This window comes from Tympanuchus pallidicinctus, unplaced genomic scaffold, assembly GCF_026119805.1.
Source record: "Tympanuchus pallidicinctus isolate F22 unplaced genomic scaffold, pur_lepc_1.0 scaffold42, whole genome shotgun sequence".
NCBI lineage: Eukaryota > Metazoa > Chordata > Aves > Galliformes > Phasianidae > Tympanuchus > Tympanuchus pallidicinctus.
Genome location: NW_026294761.1, coordinates 153,731 through 173,932, shown reverse-complemented (window position 1 = coordinate 173,932; position 20,202 = coordinate 153,731). Strand labels below are relative to the sequence as shown.

Below are 20,202 nucleotides of genomic sequence, written 5' to 3'. Positions count from 1 at the left end.
CTTTGTTTTTTCTGTGGGCTCCTCTCACCTCTTCCAAAGAAAGTTCTCCTAAGCCCAGCTGAGGAGAAATAGCTCTTTAGAACTGAGTCTTACTCAACCAATAAAATCACGAGCAATCAATGAATGAGAGTAAGGGCTTCTGCAGATAGCTGGAAGTAGCTGTGATGTTTTCCTTTTCTTTAGTTCAAAAAATGAAATTCATTTATTTGCACTTCCAAAGCAAGTGGGTCAGGCACTTGGAGCAAAACCTACTGATTCTGGCCTTGTTTGTCTGTGTGATTGAAATGGCCTAGGAAAAGGAATGACCTTTGCAGATGCTTTGTTTTCTCATGCATTCCCCAGAGAATTGCATGTCAACCTTATTCGGTTGCAAAGTATATCAGAGCTATTTATATGGAAGGCTGCTTTTTTTTTTCCCCCTCCATGATGTCATGTCTCCTCTAAGTGCATGGATGATTTTGACATGTCTGTATTGAATTTTTGCATGTGTCAGCTTTAAGTCTTCTCTGTGGAGCAGTTCTGTCTCTCCTAGTTTTAATGAGTTAAAATTGAGATTACTGAATCTTCTTCCAGGCTAAATAGAAGTAAACTTTAAAAAAAAGTTTGAGATAGCATTCCAATTTGACTTCATTTGCCCCTGAGAAGAAGAATGTACTTTTTTACAGTTGAAAACACAGAGACAGGCTCCTGCTTGTATTAGAAACCTTGAACTACATACAAAATCTCCAAGGGTTTAATGGATAGTTACAACACAAGGCAGATAGGAAACAAATAGAAAGGAAATGTTCCTTTATCCAATTCATAACTATGCTGTGAGACTCTGTCACAGGATTTAGAGGAAGAAAGAGAAAGAAGGATCCGGCAGATGGGTCATTGTTAATGTTATTTTTTAAAAAACCTTGCTTGTTATGATTGCTGAAATACGTATTCCATATTATGAAGAAGAATGATAGCAAATAAGAGCAAAATCTGCTCAGTTAAATGCATTTTTCCTTCCTGAATTTTTAGTTCTGATTAGAGGCAGAATCCTTTATTTCGTTGTATTGTTTTCTCATGTAACCCTCATTTTAAGTTATATTCTGTTCTATCTTAAAGCAGATACATTTCACTGACATGGAACATATTGCCTCTATTTATCAGATAAAACTTCAGGGACAGTAACTGAGTATGTGTTTTCTGGACTCTGCAAACTGATGGAGTTCTCTATGCTCCCAGGATGGAAAACATTCTAGACACATTCCTGGAATATGCAAAATTTGGATTCAACATGTGCTGTCTTTGCTTATGCCTGAATGGCTACAAAAATTTTCATGGCAACAGCAAATACGTCCTCTCCATGCTTTTGAGTTTCCAGTAGGCTGGCTAATAGGATTCTTCTGCTTACATACTGGGTTGTTTAGCAACATCTGCTCTGTGACATCAGGGTAGGTCAACTATGAGAGACCTGTGTCAGTCATATACATACTGAGATTTGATAGAAAAGCACATAATTGCTTTCCTGTCATGACTTTTCATGGCTAAGTGTGCAGAAGTGCTGACAGCTATTCTTGAAGTTCTTTCCTTTGCTGAGGAAAGCCAGTGGTCAACTGTCCATCCCTCAGGCCTTGACTTCTTACCAACCGAAGACCATACTGTAAGGTTTTGATAGCATGGCAGTGATGTAGAAACCCTCAGGTATTTGTAACCTAGCAAGCAAATATGGTTGCTTAACCACATTTTCCTTCTTGCAAAGACAGGGACAGGAGATACAGTTGTAACAGCAAGCCCAGAAATGGCTTGGGGTTATCAAAACAATTGCAGCACATATGAACAAACACTTCAACTTTGCCAAGTTAAATAGCCAAAGCATTTTGCTTGGCCAAGCGTGCTCCCAGCTGATTGTATTCAGCAGGTCCATGTGTATCATCTGGCAAGGCAGAGGGAAGGCGAGAGGTGCAGCACAGAACAAGAGTGGTGGACTTGAGCCTTCTGTGCCAGCGTGTGCTCTATGGGCTCTCTGTGTTCCCTGTAGCAGTGTTTTCTTTCTTGTACTTGAGTAGTCATTTCTTTTTGTGCAGCTGTAAGGCACTGCCTTTCAGTTCTGGGATCCTGTTATTCCCATTTGGTATTTGCTTTGCTGATGTGTCAGGTGGCAGAGAGCTCTCATTTGCTTCGCTGCCCCCACTACTGCACAATGATGGTCCCATGCACAACCCAGGAGAAAGAAAAGATTTGTACTGTTTGTAGAACCGTAGAATGTTTTGGGCTGGGAGGGACCTTAAACGTCAGCCAGTTCCAATGCCTTGAATGGGTTAGTTGCCAGCCACCACAACAGGCTGCACAAAGCCCATCCAACCTGGTCTTGGGCACTTCTCTGGACAACCTGTTCCAGTGTCTCACCACTCTCTGAGTAAAGAATTTCCATCTAATATAAATCTCTCCTTCATTTAGCTTAAAACCTTTGCCTCTTGAGCTACCCCTATCTATCTGTGTAAAACACTGGTTTTCCATTGAGAGGTAAGCTCCTGAAACCCTTTCGAGATCTGGATGGTGAGATAAGAAATATATTTTGTATATGATAAATTTCTAAATTTCATACAGGCTCAAAGGCAGAGAAGACTAAATTCTCCCCATCTCTGCACTTCTCCAAACTAACCAATCTATGCAGCCAACTGATGGTTATTCAGTTGTTCTTAGAAGTGCTCAGTGCTTAATAATGCAAGGGATCACTCTTTTTTTCACTTGTTCTGGGGCAGAAGAGAAAATGAATGTTCATATAAATCAGTTAATGCCAGAGTGTGTATGTTGTGAGAAAGAATACAAATATATGAAAAACACAGCTATCCCATCATATCCAAGTCTGTAATCTCAAGATTTTCCAGTGATATTGTCTGAAAAGTTGTGTGTGAATGCTTAGCTGGACCAAGTATCCTCATTTTTCATGCCAATGCAAATCAGAGAAACTCCACTGAAACCCACAATGTTCCACCAGAATAACATTAGAGAAGGTAGTAAGACTAGTTCCAGTAGATATGTTTTGGATGAGTGAAATATCTGAAATTTTTCAGAGTTTTGTTTGGATTAAGGGTTTTGGTTCGAAGATAGGTCTGCTGAAGAGTGACCATTATAGTGACAAGTAGCCAAAATATCTGAAAATGTGACTAGAAAAGCCTTGTGTTTATTTGGTGCTTTGTACACAAGAGTCACTAATTGTGTCATGAGATGTACAAGAGACTATGTTGTTGCCAACTTAGGGCAATCACATTTGTCCCTAACATGGTCAGTGCATTTGTAGCCAGGACTTGACCCATGGTTCTGCTGCATCAGAGCAGGACAGGGGGTGTACCTACATCACTCCTGAAATGTCATCCTATGCTTCCATGTGGGCTTTGTGCCTTTGCACATAGGCAAAGATTCAGTGTTGGCACCCAAGCACGCAGGCTGTTTAGCAGAGATTCCTCCTGAAGGCCAACAAAGAAGGACCTGCTGCCCAGGAATGGGATATGCAGAGTGTGATGTGTAAAAAGGACTGATCCAACCCCAGTCTCCTCCCAAGCCAAAGGCACATGCTCCTCATTAACGGCCGTATTGCATGACTTGGGGTTTGCAGAAGAAGATAAAAACAGTGAGCTCATCAGAGAAGTTAAAACAACAGTGAGGGAATTTTTTGTAAATATTTATGTCTTGGGGGCCTTTAATATGATTGTCATTTTCTCTTCCTGCATTTAAATAGCCAAGCTGTTATTGTTTGGGACTGTGATTTTGTTATTGAAGGGCAATCTCTCAGCCTGTACATCTGCACCCCACCTTTAGACAGCCCCTACACTCAATATACAGTCCTGACAGGAGCTCAGCACCGCAGAAGCATCCAACTCATTACCTTGTGCATAAAGAAGGAGCTGCTTCATCCAGATGGACTTAAAACTACAGGAGAAATTCCATCCCAGGGGCAGCTGCATTGACACGAGTGACTAGATTCAGTGTTGCCTGCAGTGGCTCTGCACTGGGGTCTGTTGCGTGTAAAGGAGAGAGATTTGACGTGTCTGTATGCAACTGCTTTCCCTTTGGAAGATTCTCTGTTGCTCTTGGAGTGGAGGGCTGTGATGATAGCCAACTGCCTGCTGAGCTTGAGATGCAAATTTTTTGCATGAAATAATAACCTCACGCCCACGTAAACTTAAGCTGTTTCTATGGAGAATATCCTGGACTGGTCTAAAACCTCACCCTGATTGCTTTTTTAGTTAGAAATCCTTGGAGAACTTTCAAGTGTATGTGCGTATATACGTGTACATATATACGTAAGTACATATATATGCAGCTTTTAAAGAAAACAGTATGAGAGTGGGATATAGTGCTTGGCAATGTGAAAAGCATTCTTTAGGAGAGCAATGAGTGGCACAACTTTCTGGAGTGGTGTATTGCTCTGGGAAACAGCAATTACTCCTCTGCAGTGTCTCTGGGGCATTTCGTTTACCTTGGTTTCTTTTCCAGTCTTTGTCTGTGCGGATGCTAATTAATTTGAGGCAGGACATGCATGTGTGTGCAGTGGCCAGTAGGAGGGCATGCTGAATTTAACATGTTTGTGCGGGTAGAACGATGATTGTTACCAGTGTGCCAGCATTATGGCTCCTATTGGGATATCAAGGAGCATCCAGGGTGTATTACTTCGGATCTAGGTCACTTCACATGGAAAAGGATCACATAATGAGCAACATTTGCATCATGCTGATTTACCACTTTTTTTTTCTCATTTATTCTTCCAGATCATCAAAGAGCCTCCTCCACCTCCTGCAGAAGACAGTGAGGTAAGTAACACCAACAAGCCAATTTCCTTGATGTTTAGGACAAAATTTTGTTCAGCTTCCTTAGAAGAGGTTATGATTCTGCTGCATGGTAGAGTATGGACCTGCATTGAGCACAGCAAAATAGTTGAGGGCAGCTGGAGCCAAGGCTGTTGAAGGAACCTCTATCTTGTTAGCACTTGTTTCCTTCAAAACAGGCCTGAAGCAAAACTCCAAATCAAAACATGTGTGGACCCAAGTGAGGTTTACGTTTGGGTCCAATGCTGAAGGTATTTGTGAAGGCACACATCTCTCAGAATAACATCACTCCATGCATCCATATACAAACATCTGGTTTATTTTCCAAGTGGCCGTTTCTGTTTAGGCTGTATGGATATCCACTAGTTTCACCAGCTTTGATCCTTAGAATGAAAAGGAAAATACTTGTCTAAAATTGCACATGCTCTGTTCAGCATCACACATGCCTCCAAGCCGAGGGACTCAATTGCTGAAGTTAATTAAAATACATCATTCTGGAATGCTGGTTCTCTGGCCAACGACTGGAAGGGGAAATTACATCTCTGTGCTAAGTAAGAAGGCATACTTCATGTATATGGAAGCCCTTCTAAAACTAGTAAGTGTTGCAAAAGCTAACCAGTTGCTGCAAAATTGAGCCAGTTGCAGCAGACCTCAGGTTCATTCTGGTTAAACTGTAAGGATATCTCTGGACGTGTTGTATTTTCTCTTTGATTCTGAGAGGAAGAGTCCATGCAGCTCTTAGGATGGAACAGGCCTCAGTTCATCAGTCTGTTTCAGAGCTTACCTCTAACAATATGTTTGCCAGTGGCTTCTCTGCAGAGAAACAGCAAAATTGCATTAATTTGCTACCTGTAGCTTACCTGCTTCCCTCTTAATGCACTCTATACAGTATTCTAGATGTTGTTCCTACTGTTTCTGTTTTGGGACCCTGAGATGAGGGGATTTAGCTGCAACAATCTGCTGACATAGAGACTAATCTGATAGCAGATTAGAAGATTCCACGTGTACTTTCCACCATATCATATCCCCTAAACTCAGTACTCAGTTATTCTAAAACTACCTTGTACAATCAGCAGCCAAAGGAAAACACACTATTATACTGTTTCAGAAACTGGAAAGCATCAGAGCAGTGCTCAGAGATCAGTAACACTTGGAGCTGTAACTTCTGTGTTACATGTTTTCTCCTACAGAAGCCTTCCACTGGTGGAAAAACAATAGGAGCTCTAAAAAGATGCAGTTTGTTGATTTCATTTACTCTTGCAGAGCTGGATCCAGAGAGTGGGATTGACAGTAATATGATGATTTCAGAGAGGAGTGAATACTCCAGATTTTTTACTTTGCTAAAAGCGAGTAGAAGATGGAGTTGTTTTTCTTACAATTTGTGAATAGCTTTCTCCCTTGTAGAAATCATAGTAACTACTCATCTCCAGAATGAAAAAGTGCTAATCCCTTAAGCAGCAGCATTGCAGTTACAGTATGATTCTTTTATTCTAAAAGCCTTGGCAAAAATAAGACTTCTTGCATCAGCAAATTTGGGAGCTGAGGCCCATATATATGTCTTTGCGCTGCAAGGAGAATGAATTATACCATAACAATGAGGGGAAAGCAGCATTGCTGTCAGAAACCCACCAAAGGTTTTATTGAACTCTGCCTTGAAGGCATTTTGAGACATGTTGGAGACACGCTCGTTGGTGAGGGAAATCATTACTGACTAGAAACTTTTAGTTAACAATTAATTAACAATTAATTCATTTTGAAATCGCAAATGTTGTCAGCTCGCCGCTGCGTTCTTCAGACAATGCGGGATGCTGGAGGAGGCTGACCCCAGATGAAGGACTGGTTTTAGAGCCAGGAAGGATTGAGTTAATACTAATCGGAAGAGGTGAATGCCTTGAGGAGTCAGTGAGCACCTTGCTGGCCTGCGATTGACTCGGTGATAGTGGATCAAAACTGCATTCTTCTATTCCCTGTGAATAGGAAGGCTCTTTCTATCCATGCTGGAGGAAGGCACAGCTGCTTTTGTTCAAGCGCCCATCACTTTCAGGCTGGGCTTAATGGAACAACTTACTGGCTTAGATGAGAAGTGTACCAAGAAGCTGAAGTTGGTTCTCATTATTGCAACCCATCTTCTACAGAGAGAAAAAAGAGGCATTTTGCAGGGCTTTCCATCTTCCAGCAATTTCCTTTTCACTACCTGACCTACGCCAGGGCTCTGCTACTGGGCTGTTCCATGGGACAAGTTCTGATTGTGTCATAAGGTGCACTCCCCACTGTCCCCAGGAGGCACATGCTCTTCTCATTGCTTTCCTGCCCTTCTAAACACCAGGCAATGTCAACGTAGAATCACAGAATCACCAGCATTGGAAAAGATGTCTAAGATCACCCAATCCAACCCACTAAACCATGTCCTATGTGTCCCATTACATCTAAACATGTGCTGTTCTGTTGTGACTGTGCTTTTTCCCGCAAAATGGATTCAGGGACACAAAGTGCCCTGAAACCTGGTAAAATCAGGCAGGACACCGACCAGATGACCTGAGTACACCCTCTCCTCATCAGTAAAAGCCAGTTTTTCCATGCTGCTCAAGCCCAGGCTCCACAGTCACTCCTACCATGGTGCCAGGATCAAGCCACCAACCACCAATTGGATAATCGTTTTGCCTGTTGTCACCCTCCCCACATACACCAAAATACACATACACAAGAAAGTCCTGGAGGGAAAGCACCATTCGGCAGCACAGTCATGAGATGCTGAAGATAATTATTGCTGTCATGGAAAGCCTGCATGAAATGGAGGATTTTAACTCACTGCCTGGCAGCTACTGTGAAGTCAGCAGATGAAACCTTCTGTTCATCTTGATCTCTTTGTGAACTAATTTCTTTCACCCACAGCTGAACAGTCACAAAGCCAATGAATGACTTACACGAATGGAGCTGCTTGCACCCTCACTTATTGTTGTTTATTAATCCTTTCCAAACCACTCTTTCTTCCTGAAAAGCCTTGCTGGGGAGATAGCAAAATCAGCTCAGAGAAGTTCAGATGTAATTTTTTGTGGACACCAAGGCAGGAAATGTATTCTGTTATTCCTGAAATAAAGCCAGGTTGCAGCAGTATGCCAGCTCTTTTCCTTCCCCTTTCTTCCCCTTTTACAATGTGTTGTGGATATTTGGGAGGAGGAGAAAAGGAACCTTTTGAGATACAGGCATTTAAAAGAAAAAGAGCTAGGATGTTATTGGAAACAAATGAGGTGTAGGCGGTACTTCTTGAAGGTGTGGTCTTTTATAACCAAATTTAATGTGAAATATGTAGGCTGATCCAGCACAACGTACTCGACTAGTGTAGAGGCAATGAACTGTGGGATGTATTCCCCATGCACTGCAAGGTGGGGACATAAATCTGGGGACTTAGGGTATTTTGTTCTGTAGGACAATTTCCTCTGTGACTTCGGGTATGTTATTTCACTTTTCATCTTGCTCAGCATCTGAGCCGTAGAGTGAGAATCGTTCAGTGTCTCTTCTCCTCTATCAATACAGGGGTTCTCTTTTAGTTATGTCCCATGTACACTTTACCGTCTGAGGATATATTCTTCAAGCAGGATCTTTACCATGGATAAACCAGGAATTCCGTGATCAGTAAGACCATTAAATGCTGGTTTTCTAAGCAGTTTTGTCTCAAGGATAGTCAAATAGGTGGATTTTCTGGTGTCTAACAAGAGCTGAGCTCTCTCTTCAGCCTGCTCCTTAGTAGAGCACCAGTAGAGCATCTTTTCTTTGATGTTCTTATGATTTTTTAGTTCTTTATGACAATACTCTGCAGGCTTGGCTGGAAGAGGTGGAGATAAGAGAAACACCAAGGGCATGTTCTTGCAGAATGACTCAGGGATGGTTAAGACTGGGCAGAGTTTATCCGATTGTGATGCCTGGTCCATGAAAGCAAAAATTAAATGTTTCTTAAGAACCAAGAAAATTGTCCTCCAAATCTAACAGTGCCTTTGCATCTAGGAGGTGGCCGTGCAATTTGGAAGTGGGCCTGGTGTTGGGAACAGGGGTTGGAGTGTAGGAAGCTGCAATCCAGGAGGATGACGAATTTTACATCCAGGTTTCCTCTGCTGTAAAATTAAATGATAACAACAATTACTCAGAGGTTTGACTGCCCCATGTCATACAGTGCTTTCTGCAGGCAGAGCTCTATAAATGCTAAATTCTGACAACATCCAGGCTTTGCAGAGACAACTGTGAAAATAATTATAAGGGTGGGGAGAGGAGTAATTTGTCCAACCTTTTATATCTGACCAATTTTAGTTTGAATTTTTACCCTGAGTGGTTCCATGTCCCTTGTGAAGCCTGAATTATCCTTCTGTTACCCACAGATGAGGTACCGTCGGGTCAGGGTCAAAGCATACAGAGCCCAGCATGGCCTCTGAGATAAACACATCTTTGTTTTCTGAAATCCAGCAGTGATGAACCTGGATCTCTGACAGTGAAATGTAGCTCTGTCCTTATTATTTTGTAAAAGAAACTCTAGCTCCATCTAAAGCAGATTAGAGGGATGGAAAGATGCCAAGTTCTGCACAGTCACTTTCCAGCATCCTTAAATGCACTTGGATTTTCCAGGGCTGCCTTTTGTGTTGCTGTTGGGTCAGAGCTGAAGTTCCTTACGCAGTTCTTCCTCAGGAAAAAACCCCACTGTAGCTAATATTGGCCAAACTGAGCCAGGATGTGATAATTCATCCCCATGGTATTGGCTCAGATCTTGTAAATGGGGCACTGAGCTGGGATGCTGGTGTGGGGACTGTGTTCCTCCCCATTCTTCTGCTGGCTCCCCACTTTGACCCCCAGCTTTCCCGTTGCTTCACTTAAGCAATTCACGTGTGTTATGAGCACATTTGTCAAGTGTGTAGGAAATCATTGGGTTGTTGTTGGATTTTTTTTCTTTCTGCTCATATTGCAAAACCTCCCATGCCCTTCAAAACATGTAAACAGGCTCATCCAGAAGAAAGCTTGTGACTTTTGTTTTTCAGATGTTTGCTGTAGTCCTTTTTTGCGCGTGTGGTGTTTCTGTTGTCCTGGCAGAAGCCCTCCTATCTTAGATCGAAGCGACTTGCAGGGCTTTCAAGGGCTTGTGGGGAAGATTTCCTAAACCTTGGTATTTCCTGTTGTGAGAAGTCCAGTCTGTGCTCAGCTGAAGAGAGAGAAAGAGAGAATTGCTGAAGGAAAATATTTAGATGGCTTTGGTTTCTTTTCTTTTTTTTTTTTAAATAAAAAAAGTCCTCGTGGAAAACTTCATGCAGAGATATTAAGTTCGTAGGTTGCAGCAAAGAGCCTCAGCTACTCCAACGTGAGAGAGGAGATCAGCTTCGAAGGAGGGAATAGCTCTGTATTTATGATTCATTTGCCTACTCTCCCTTGAGATCAGGACAAATTTTGCAGTCCGATTGATGGTTTTGGTTTGTTTTAAATAATAAAAAAAACACTTTTGTTTGGCATGAAAAGCATAGTTTGTCTCGGATTTTTATCCCTCCTCCCCAGTTTTTCAGTTTTCCAACTGGAGAGTTTGAATTCAAAGTATTTTTGGCTTTCCCAGTTTTGGAAAGCTCCAAAGTTCTGGAGTTTTGCCAAATCCCTGTGAAGAATTAAGGAAAGAAAGGGAAAAAAATGAGAGAGAAAGACCATTTTTCATTTCTCTCCACATTTTTCACAGGAAATACTAAACGTTTTTGATGGACTCTGCTTTTCTGTTTTGCCAGTTCACAGACTGAGTTGTAGAAGTTAAAGGGAAAGGCACTGCATGGGTCAGAGCGTATGTGCAGTTCTTACAGTGTACCCATATTATGTAGAATACACCAATAGAAATTAAAAAGAATGAAAGGTCTCTTCAAAACAAACAAATAATCAAAAACACACGTTCTTGCTGGAGTTTGATTGTACCCTTTGGGTGGTGGTGGTGTTTATATTATGAAACATTTTCTTTTCATGAGTGCACATCCTCTTGAAAGCAACCAGCAACAGACCACTACCTTTACAGCACCAGTTCTTACAGGCTGAAAGGGCCATACAACCTGTAGCTATTTACCCCTTACCAACTCAGTTCCTGCTTTCTAACAGTGCAACCCTTTCCTTCTGTTTTGTAGGAGGAAGATGACGATGGTCTTCCAAAGAAGAAATGGCCAACAGTGGATGCTTCTTATTATGGCGGTCGAGGAGTTGGCGGCATCAAGAGAATGGAGGTAAGTAGACACCAGAAAATCTCAGTTGTGAACTCAGTTGTGAAACACTCAGGCAGTTTAACCAAAAAGCTTGGGAGGCAGGTACAAACTTCATACTTCTGTGCATTGGAACCAAATTCTTTTCTATATTTGAGAGCCAAATAGATGGTCTTAAGTCTTAGGACAGTCTTTTCCTCTACTGCAGTACAGCTTTTGTGCATGCGATACAGGGGCAACATTCCCATGCAAATTGCAATGAAATATTCTTACAGCTTTTCTCAAGCACTTCTCCACCCTCATTTTTCTCCTGCTGTCATTTCAGGTGCGCTGGGGAGAAAAGGGCTCCACAGAGGAAGGCGCTAAATTAGAGAAAGCCAAGAATGCCAGGGTCAAGATGCCAGAACAAGAATATGAGTTCCCAGAACCCAGGAACCTTGCAAACAACATGCGCAGACCTTCTTCTCCTCGGAAGTGGTACTCTCCAATCAAGGTAAGTTCAGTCCAGCAATGCACCACATAAAGCATTTCCAGATCTGTGTTAAGCAATCTATTTTCACCTCCATGGGTAAAGATGGAGAATTTTAAACTGTGATCTCAAGGTGCTGGTAGAGGAGCTGTGCAGAAGGAAATCCCTCTGAACAAGTGTCCAGGGGCAAGTGCTATAGAAAGGAGCCATATGTGCAATGGCAATTTCCAATGAGCTTAAACAGATTTCAGGGTTGCATTGCTTTCTTAGACCAGAATAAGCAGCTGATCAGTTACGATGGTCTAGCTTCTGTGAAGTTGTTACAGATTCCACTGTGCTTGCAAAGTTAGTTCCTTTAGTCGATATTGCTTATTCTCTGAGAGGTAGGGAGCAAATTGCATTTTCTTTCCTTAGAAAGAGGGAAGAAATATGAATGGAATTGATCCTAAATGTCACCAGAGATGTTCTGAGAAGATCAAGGATTGCAGCACAGCACATGGATGTCTGCCAGCAGACGTGGGTCACAGGGCCAGCTTCATGCAGAAGGGATGCCCTGCGAGAAGATTTTGGCTGTATTAGGATGCCTCAGGAGTGGAAAATCAAATTCATGCTGATATCAGGTCAGAAGCAATGCAAAGCTGCTCAGCAGTCACCCACAGGAACTGGGAGGGCTGTCCTGTGCCATCTGAACCAAGCAAGCAACTGGATGCTTCACTGAAGCGAAACCCTTCAAGGCACATGTGAATGTTCTTCCAGGATTAAGAGAAACAAACCACATGCAACAGATATCAGTAGCATCATCCACTGATGATGTGTGAAAACACTCCAGAGTCAGAAAGCTAATCTCTTGCAGTCAGGACATGTTGAGATGTTTCTAGCAAAGGATTCTCTTTGTTACTACATTTTTCAGGGTTAATCCTTTCGGGAAATGCTGAAACCCTTCTCGTATCTTTTCAGTTCATGGCTATTTGTAGCAGCACTGCAGTAAACAGAAAAGACTAGAAATGCACAGTTCATATCTGAGTGCAAACCCTGCACTGCTGGAATCTGGATCTCTTTTTGAAGAGTGGTCATTCTGGTTAAAATATCTCCACGGGCAATTTTGTTAAACCCTCTGATGTTGAACACAACTTAAACTTTATTCTAAGTAAGGAAGTGCCCCACTGCTGAAATTTTTAGTCCCCTGTTTTCTCCCTGTCTGGTAGCAGCCAGCCAGTCAGAGATACTCTATCTGCTACGTTGTTACGACACAAATATATTTCACTACAGTACACCCAGGTTTCCCTGCATTGTATCTTGTTATTGACCAGTGGAGCAGTGCCCAGAGGAATCGGGCAAGTAACACGTTTTGGCTTTCCTCAGTCATTGATCTTACTGCTGGTTCAAATCCAGCAATTGAAATGGCAAAGATGCTCAAGGGAGTACAAGTGGTTTCCGGAGGATACAGAAACATGAGCCTCTGTGAAAATTTGGTCCAATGCCTTCTCTCTTTTCCCTCTTAAAGATTATCATCTAATAAACATAGCCTACCAACAAGTCATTTACAATTGTGCTATAATGACTTCAACATGTGTTCATGAAAGTCATTCCTTCCCTTGGTGGGACAGGTTACAGACTCCACTATTCTCAGTTCAGAGTCCGGAATTCAGTAAGCACCATCCCATATAGCTGCTCCTTTGTTTCTAAATTCATTGCATTGTCATTTACATTAGTGCAAAGTGTTTGTAAGTTACACCAGTCCCATCTGGGAGATTTTCACTCCTACTACGTGCTCTTGGAAATGATCTCATCGAGCTGAAAGAAGCAGCTCAGTTGCTTTTGTGTGCTGCAGCCCAGATTCAGGCACACAACACGATACTCTAACCACCTAGGAACTGACAGAAGCACTGATTTTAGCACAAAGAGTATACATGCTCAGGCAGTTGGAATCCATGTGGGCACCACTACCTGAGATTATTAGCTGTGAGAGCTAGGTCTTTGCCATCAGAGATAATGCTGAGTTTCTCCCCTCTGTCTTCACCAATTCATGATGTTGGATGACAGTCTCGGAGATTTTCAGTTTGTTTTTAGAAATTATTCTGCATGGCAGAAAATCAGTTTTGAACTCAGGAATTTGTTGCAGATTTATCCCAGCTGGGATTTCAAAAGAAGCTTGAAGAAAAGATTCAATGTATTTAAGTTCAAGTTCCGTTCTGATTCTGGCTGGGAACATCTTTTGCTTCGTAACAGCAAGAATTCAATTATTAGGGGACTAAGTGTTAGAAGTATCTCATGGCTGATATATATTCCTGTTTCCTTTGCAAAAGTCTCTCTTTTATACCATTCAAAGTCTACAGTATAAGGACAGGTCCAATCCAAAGCCCCATATCCAAATACTCCCTAACTTTGGCATGTTCCACAACTGGATAGTATTTAGCAGCCTGAATATGTGGATGAGGTGGCCTAATTATTGATTACCACCACACCCCTTATTGAGCTGTACCCAACTGGATTTCTGTATCCAACATTTTCCCCATGTACAATCACAAGGACTCCAAAAAAGCAGAGGGGATCATTCCTATGAAGTAGAGGTCCTGCCATTACTTTCCTTGTGCAGCAAGGAACTAGCAAAATTGGCATAGCTCATCGGCACTCTTGACGGAAGCTCTTGTCCAGAACACATGAGCATATGAAGGTGAATTTGTGTTGTGCTGTGCAGGGAAGTTATCATGGAGTTGTAAGAGGCAGAGGAGGGCGAGGAGGGACAGCCTATTAGGTCATTGGGTTTGCACTCAGCCAAAGCAGCATTGCTAGCTTGAGTCTGTCCTTCACTGCTTTTTCCAGTCTGGTTTTTAAAATAACATAGAGGCTTCCACTGCTTTTCAGGGGGAATATTTCCCAGTCTACTAAACCTCACCTGTAGGAAATGGCTCCTGATACTCAAATTTTCCCTCATCCCCAAGCTCCAAATGCACTCAGCTCCTTTGATTAGAGACATTAAGTTTCCACCCACCCCACTGGGCTGTTTGAAACACCTCTTTGGAAGGTGGCAATCTACTTACAAAGGAAGTGGGTAAGGAATTAAATCTCAGAAGCAGTGAACCAAGGTGGCTTAAATCTGACAAAGAGCCAGGAAATTCACATTTTAGGGCCAGCAGGCCTCCTTTTCTCCATGCAACACAAGCATCAGCCTTACTTGAAGTTTTCTACCTTTTGCCAGTTTGTCTGATGGACTTTTTCTTCCCCTTAAACTCCCTCTCCAGAGTGGTGTCCGTATGGTAGGTAGACAGCTGTTAGCTGAGAGTGAATAGATTGCTGTAGAAATGCTCCAGAGCTTTGTTTGCTGCCAGATTGCAGCTACTGACACTTAACAGATTGTTGTTATTATTGTTGTTGTTATTCTTATTTGCTGCTGTTACTTCTTAGCACAATGCCAACTGGCTTACCCCACTTTTAAAATATCACTTCAACAATTTGAAAGTCAGTGTAAATAACCCAAGGAGCATCACAAATCTAGAAACTTCTCAAGAGTCTTGCCAAATCCTCAGTTCATCTGACAGAGGGAGGAGCAGCAGAAAACGTAGAGGCAAGTGAAGGATCATAAAGGATTATGAGGATAATGCCATTTGGTTCAAGACATGCTCCCTGCTGCAGCCAGCCATGGGTCTATGCTTTGGTTTGGTTAAGAGCTTTTGTCTCACCTCTGTTTCTGCCTCTGCTTGTATCTGCATCAATATCTTCTCCTCAGAGCTTTTATCGCACTTAGTTATCATAGAATCATTTGAGTTGGGAAGAACTCTTAAAGGTCCCGGAGTCCAACTCCCCTGCAATGAGCAGGAACTTCTACAGCTCAGTCACACTGCTCAGGTCTTGGTCCAGCCTGACCTTGAGTGTCTCCAAAGATGGGCCATCCACCTCATCGCTGTGGTTGAGTCAAAAAGGCCAATAGCAGTCTCTAAACAACTGTAAATTTCCACTTTCTGGACTTCATATCTAGGAGGACACAGCTTTATTTGCCTCCAACCCATTTTTTTGCCTCCAAGCTACCTCGCACTTCAGTTGCAAAAGAGTTTCCAACCTAAGAGAGGCCCAGCTCATCTACTGGAGAGCACAGAAGTGCTTCTGTTTCCAAATGAATGCATTGCCATTTTCATTTCTTTAAGCAATATCACCCTTTCCATGATCCATTCCCTTTCTTCTGCCCAGATGTGTCAGGCGGACCGTGAAGCTCCATTCAAATTCCCAAAGATGGGTCTTGTTTTTTTTTTTCCCCAAGAAATCTCAGTAGAATGTTGGAAGTTAGGACTGTGGTAAAGACTTTTTTATTCCATGTAAAGTTGTAATTTTCCCTCTGGTTTCTCACAGGAAAAATGTATGAAAAAATGTACTTATTTCTTCAGTTGTCAGAAGGGATGGGAGACCAAGAGCTTCCATGAGCTGTGATGTAGGGGAAAAGATGGACTCAAAAGGAGAGCTTTCAGAGTGGAAGGATGGGTTTGGATGGATTCACAGACAGGGATGGTTTCCCTCTGGTGTAAGAGAGGCTGTCCAAATGCAGGAATCTGACAGAAGAGGTTCTTGCTTCTTCCTTTGAGAATTAGACTTTCCTGGCTCTCACCTTAGGAAGTCTTTTTTCCCAGTATCCTATGGAAAACAACATCTATGCAGTCATTCTATGTGTCTGTCTGTCTCCACCCATGTGTCCCTCCAACTCCCAAAAAAGCTTTGAAACGTTGGCTTAATACATTCATTGAGGAATGTAGGTGTCAGAAAGGATTATGGTCCTAATGGTTTCTTTAAAAGGAAAGAGAAGACTCCATATATGCCTTTCGAGAAAGGAAGAGTGTGCATTGAGTGCGTTGTGCATTAATTCTTTAATTAGGCCTATCAGAGACTGTGATGTCTCTGTAATGGATATGTCAATAAGTAAAGTGTGTTGTTAACCCTCCAGAGAAATTTTTACAAATGTTTGGGTAGCATTCACTTAACAACCTCTGGGCCAAATGACATTAATTTGAAGATTTTGGTAAACTCCTCTGCAGTATGTAACATATCCGTAGTGTTCCATTGAGCCAGCCAACATACTGCACATACAGAAATTGTTCTACAGACCTCCTGGAAGGTGAATCCATTTTGCAAGTGAAATCCCAACATAATGCTGAATTTCAGTTGGAATCACATGCTTTGTGTGGCAGAGCAACACTGCAGGGAGGAAAGGCAGGGTATGGCCCCACATCTCAACCAACATTTCTGTCACTGAGAGATTTCAGCAAACTGAGTTGTCTGGGTTTGTGCCTGCTCACATGCATCCGAGATCACACAGCAAGTTGAGCAGTTTGTCAAAACCAAGGCAGTGTGCACTGGGTGACTGACAGTGAGCTCATAGGAATACAGTATTCTGAAAGACATGTGTCATTGCCTGGAGAAGATGCCAGTGCCAACTGGTGTGTGGGTGTGAGGCCTGGTAAGGCAATCCTCTCCATGCAGAGATAGTTAATAGAATAGAATACTATCATAGAATCATTGAGGTTGGAAGAGACCACTAAGATCATCAAGTCCAGTCATCAACCTATCTTCCCATGCCCACTAAACCATGTCCTTCAGTGCCACATCTACCCTGGTTCTTCAGACACATTCCACTGCACATTGTTTTGACACATAAATCCAGAGGAGGAGGAGGCAGAGTGGTGAGGAAATGTGGCATACAAATTCAACAGATTTCTGCATTCATTTAGCATTTCGCTAGAACCATGCCAGAAATGGAGTAGGTACGAGATCCTCTCAACCCTGGAGATATCTAAGTCACCAATTCTGGAGATGCTCAATAGCATACATGAACAATAGGCACGGGCACTGCTGGCTGCCAGGCACATCTTCCTATTGCTCATTTGAAGGCCTTTTCTTTGCACTTGCAGCAGGTTCAGAGGGAATTTCTGTAAGGGAAAACATTGCTCTTCAGTACCTTGTACAGGCACAGCAAATGGTTAAGTGCAAAATGTAAGTTTGTACAGCTCACTTGCTACTGTACTAAAGGTAGCATGCTGCATTTTTTTCCTTTCTTTCTTTGTGATTGCAGGGGAAGTTGGATGCTCTCTGGGTCTTGCTGCGGAAAGGTTACGACCGTGTATCAGTGATGCGCCCACAACCAGGAGACAAGGTACTGTGCCTCCAGACATTTCTTGCAGCTAGGGAAAAACAAAACTCCACTGAAACTTCAGACTGCCTTTACAAATAGGACAGAATGGTTGTGATTACCTTCCTCTGATAAGGCAGATACTTGTAACAGCTCAGAAGGAAAAGCAAAAGGAAAAGTATTGCTTGGGTGCTGGTTTAGGCTTCCAGACTTTCTCCTTTGTAGGCACAGAAGATGATTTTACTGGAGCTGAGCATTATGAAGGTTGGCTTTATGATGTATTTAGATGCTTCTGTGCAAGAGACTGTATAATTGCTATTAGCTGAGCTACCTTCAACTACCACTGTGCCCTGGGAGACAAATTATTCAAAAAGAAAAGCAAAAGGTGCAAAAATTTACTGTAAAATTTACACCATGTGAAATAAGAAGACTCTAACCCCTATATGATCCTACAGAATTTCATTCTGTTCTTCTCTGGGCCACTGTTCTTCTGAGAGAAAGTCTGTGTCCCAGCCTGATGATATATAGGCTGCATAATTCACGAAATCATGAAGGTCAGAAAACACCTGTATGATCTTCTAGTCCAACATCAGCCCATCACCACCATGCCCACTAACCCATGTGCCTGAGTACCTTATGGCAATCAGCTTCTGCCAGGACAGAAAGCAGAAAAGCATCAAATATTATGTCACATATCATGCCACTGTTCTGATGTGGTTGGAAATGCAGTGCTGAATTGATGGGGACAGCAGCATAGAAACATCTGCCAGTATTGTCTGCAGATGTCAGTGCCTTGAATGCAGATAGTCGAGAGTCTGTGTGAATGGTTTGCTTTCCTTGCAAGAAACAAACATAAAGGAAAAGGAGCAATCCTCCAGAAAATCTTTTCACAAACCTGTGTCTGCAGAACAATGAATCTGCTGCCCTTCATGGAAGTGATAGGAAATTTCTACCTGTGCAAATGCTGAGAATGCTTCTGTTTTACTAAGAAGCATGGCACCTCCTTGGCCCAACATGCAGCCAAGTGGCTGCATCCAACAGGTTTGGATGTTCTTCATGCTGCAGGATGGCACTGAGCAGGATGCTCACCCAAACAGACCTAGATGCTACCCAGCCATGTGTTTCTGGTGTAGAGTTTGGAGATCAGCCAGCAGGGTAGAGCTGTTAAGAGTTGTTTCGGCAGTGGCAAGCTCAGCTGTAAATTCCTGTGGCCTCTCCAAGTGGCTTCAAATAGCTCCCTTGGACCAGGCAGCATGGACAGGTGGCAAAGCAAAGGCAGCCTTGGTTCTCTGTGGGTTGTGAAGTCTTCAGCGTGGGCAAGTAGCCATGAGTCTGTGGGTTCTAACAGCTGTCTGCTGGCAAATTTGGGTTGGATCCTGTTTTACCAGGAAGCATAGATAAAGGAGCACTTTGCCCAATTTGTCAGCAAAGGAGACCTAATGAGAGCTGGTATCAGCAACACCAAGCTGGTCCTGGGGTTTTACAGTGGAAGCACAGCTGGTTAGAAACCTCAGCCCTGGTAGACTGGAGCTATGTGCAAGCCCAGCCCTGCTGGCTGCAGGGAGCTTCAGGCAGCCAGACACAAGGCTTTGAGTTACTGCAGCTCATGGGAAGGAGGGCGGCTGCAGCTTTCCAGCTTTTTCCTGGCTCTGCTTAACTTCATTGCCATGCCATCCATTCACAAAGCTCTGCTCTCCAGAAGGAAGGTCTGGCTTCTGAATCTTGCAATAGCTCTGAAAACGGGGGAAGAGCTCGAATTTCCCTGTGTTACAGGGCCCCTCAATACCAAGCTGCCTGTGAAATGCTCACGTTTTGTACCTTGGAGGGATGGCTGCAAAGCAAGGGGAGGAGAGAAGAGCCTGGGGATCCCAAACTGATTCTGTCCTTCATCACACTGCCACCAACAGCTGAAGAAAGCAATTTGCACCTCTTTCCTTCTCTTCCATTGGTGTTGTCCAGCGGGCATCTTAATTCACCCACTGGCCAACAATGAAAAAATCAGAGGCAAATGAAAAGTAACTGAAAGGAATTTCTGTTTGCTTTGGAGCCTGAAAAGGAATTGGACTAAATCCCAGCATTACATCACTTTCATATATAAGCAATCCATTGCTATAATCAGTTACTTAATCCACTGCCAGCATGTTAGCTGAGCTGTTCAAAAAGATTGCTTGAGTAGAATGAAACATGGATCCAGCTTCAAATGCTGTGTTGACTAATTGGTACTGTTTATCTGCTGTAGCCCACACAACTTCCAAGGTACCATAGGAATCATCAGGAAAGACGTTCCCTGGCCTAACTTCACATTAGTTTATAACAAGACATTGGTTCAAGCATAGTGACTAACAAATTTGCAATTTATATATGTATATGGAGAGGATAATGTAGGGGCTAAAGCTTATCTTCCAGTCTTCCTCCTTTGTGTGACTTTAGACAATCTCTGCTCATTGCTTGTGTTCATGCCCTGAGACCTTTAATCAAGTTTGAGATGCTTTACAGTGAGACTGCTTTGCAAAAGGCACAGCTATCACAATAACTGACTAGTAAGTGCTGCACACAACAAGAAAGCTGGGATTGCCTAAAAATAGAGTTGTGGGTGGGGGTTTACCAGCTGTACCAGTT

The 20,202-nt window shown here is 42.7% G+C and overlaps 1 protein-coding gene across 3 annotated transcripts in view; it reads left to right on the top strand.

The window, feature by feature from the left end:
• The window catches only part of ANTXR1 (ANTXR cell adhesion molecule 1), an 80,754-nt gene that overhangs the window by 48,306 nt on the left and 12,246 nt on the right, over positions 1-20,202 (top strand). For 2 of the 3 annotated variants that reach the window (XM_052701966.1, XM_052701967.1), the window contains exons 14-17: positions 4,743-4,784; positions 10,931-11,026; positions 11,328-11,495; positions 17,527-17,607. In XM_052701966.1, the coding sequence (XP_052557926.1) occupies positions 4,743-4,784; positions 10,931-11,026; positions 11,328-11,495; positions 17,527-17,607 (387 nt within the window). Of the gene's footprint in view, positions 1-4,742; positions 4,785-4,978; positions 9,341-10,930; positions 11,027-11,327; positions 11,496-17,526; positions 17,608-20,202 lie in introns of those variants that run through there. The other variant, XM_052701969.1, reaches the window with a different exon arrangement.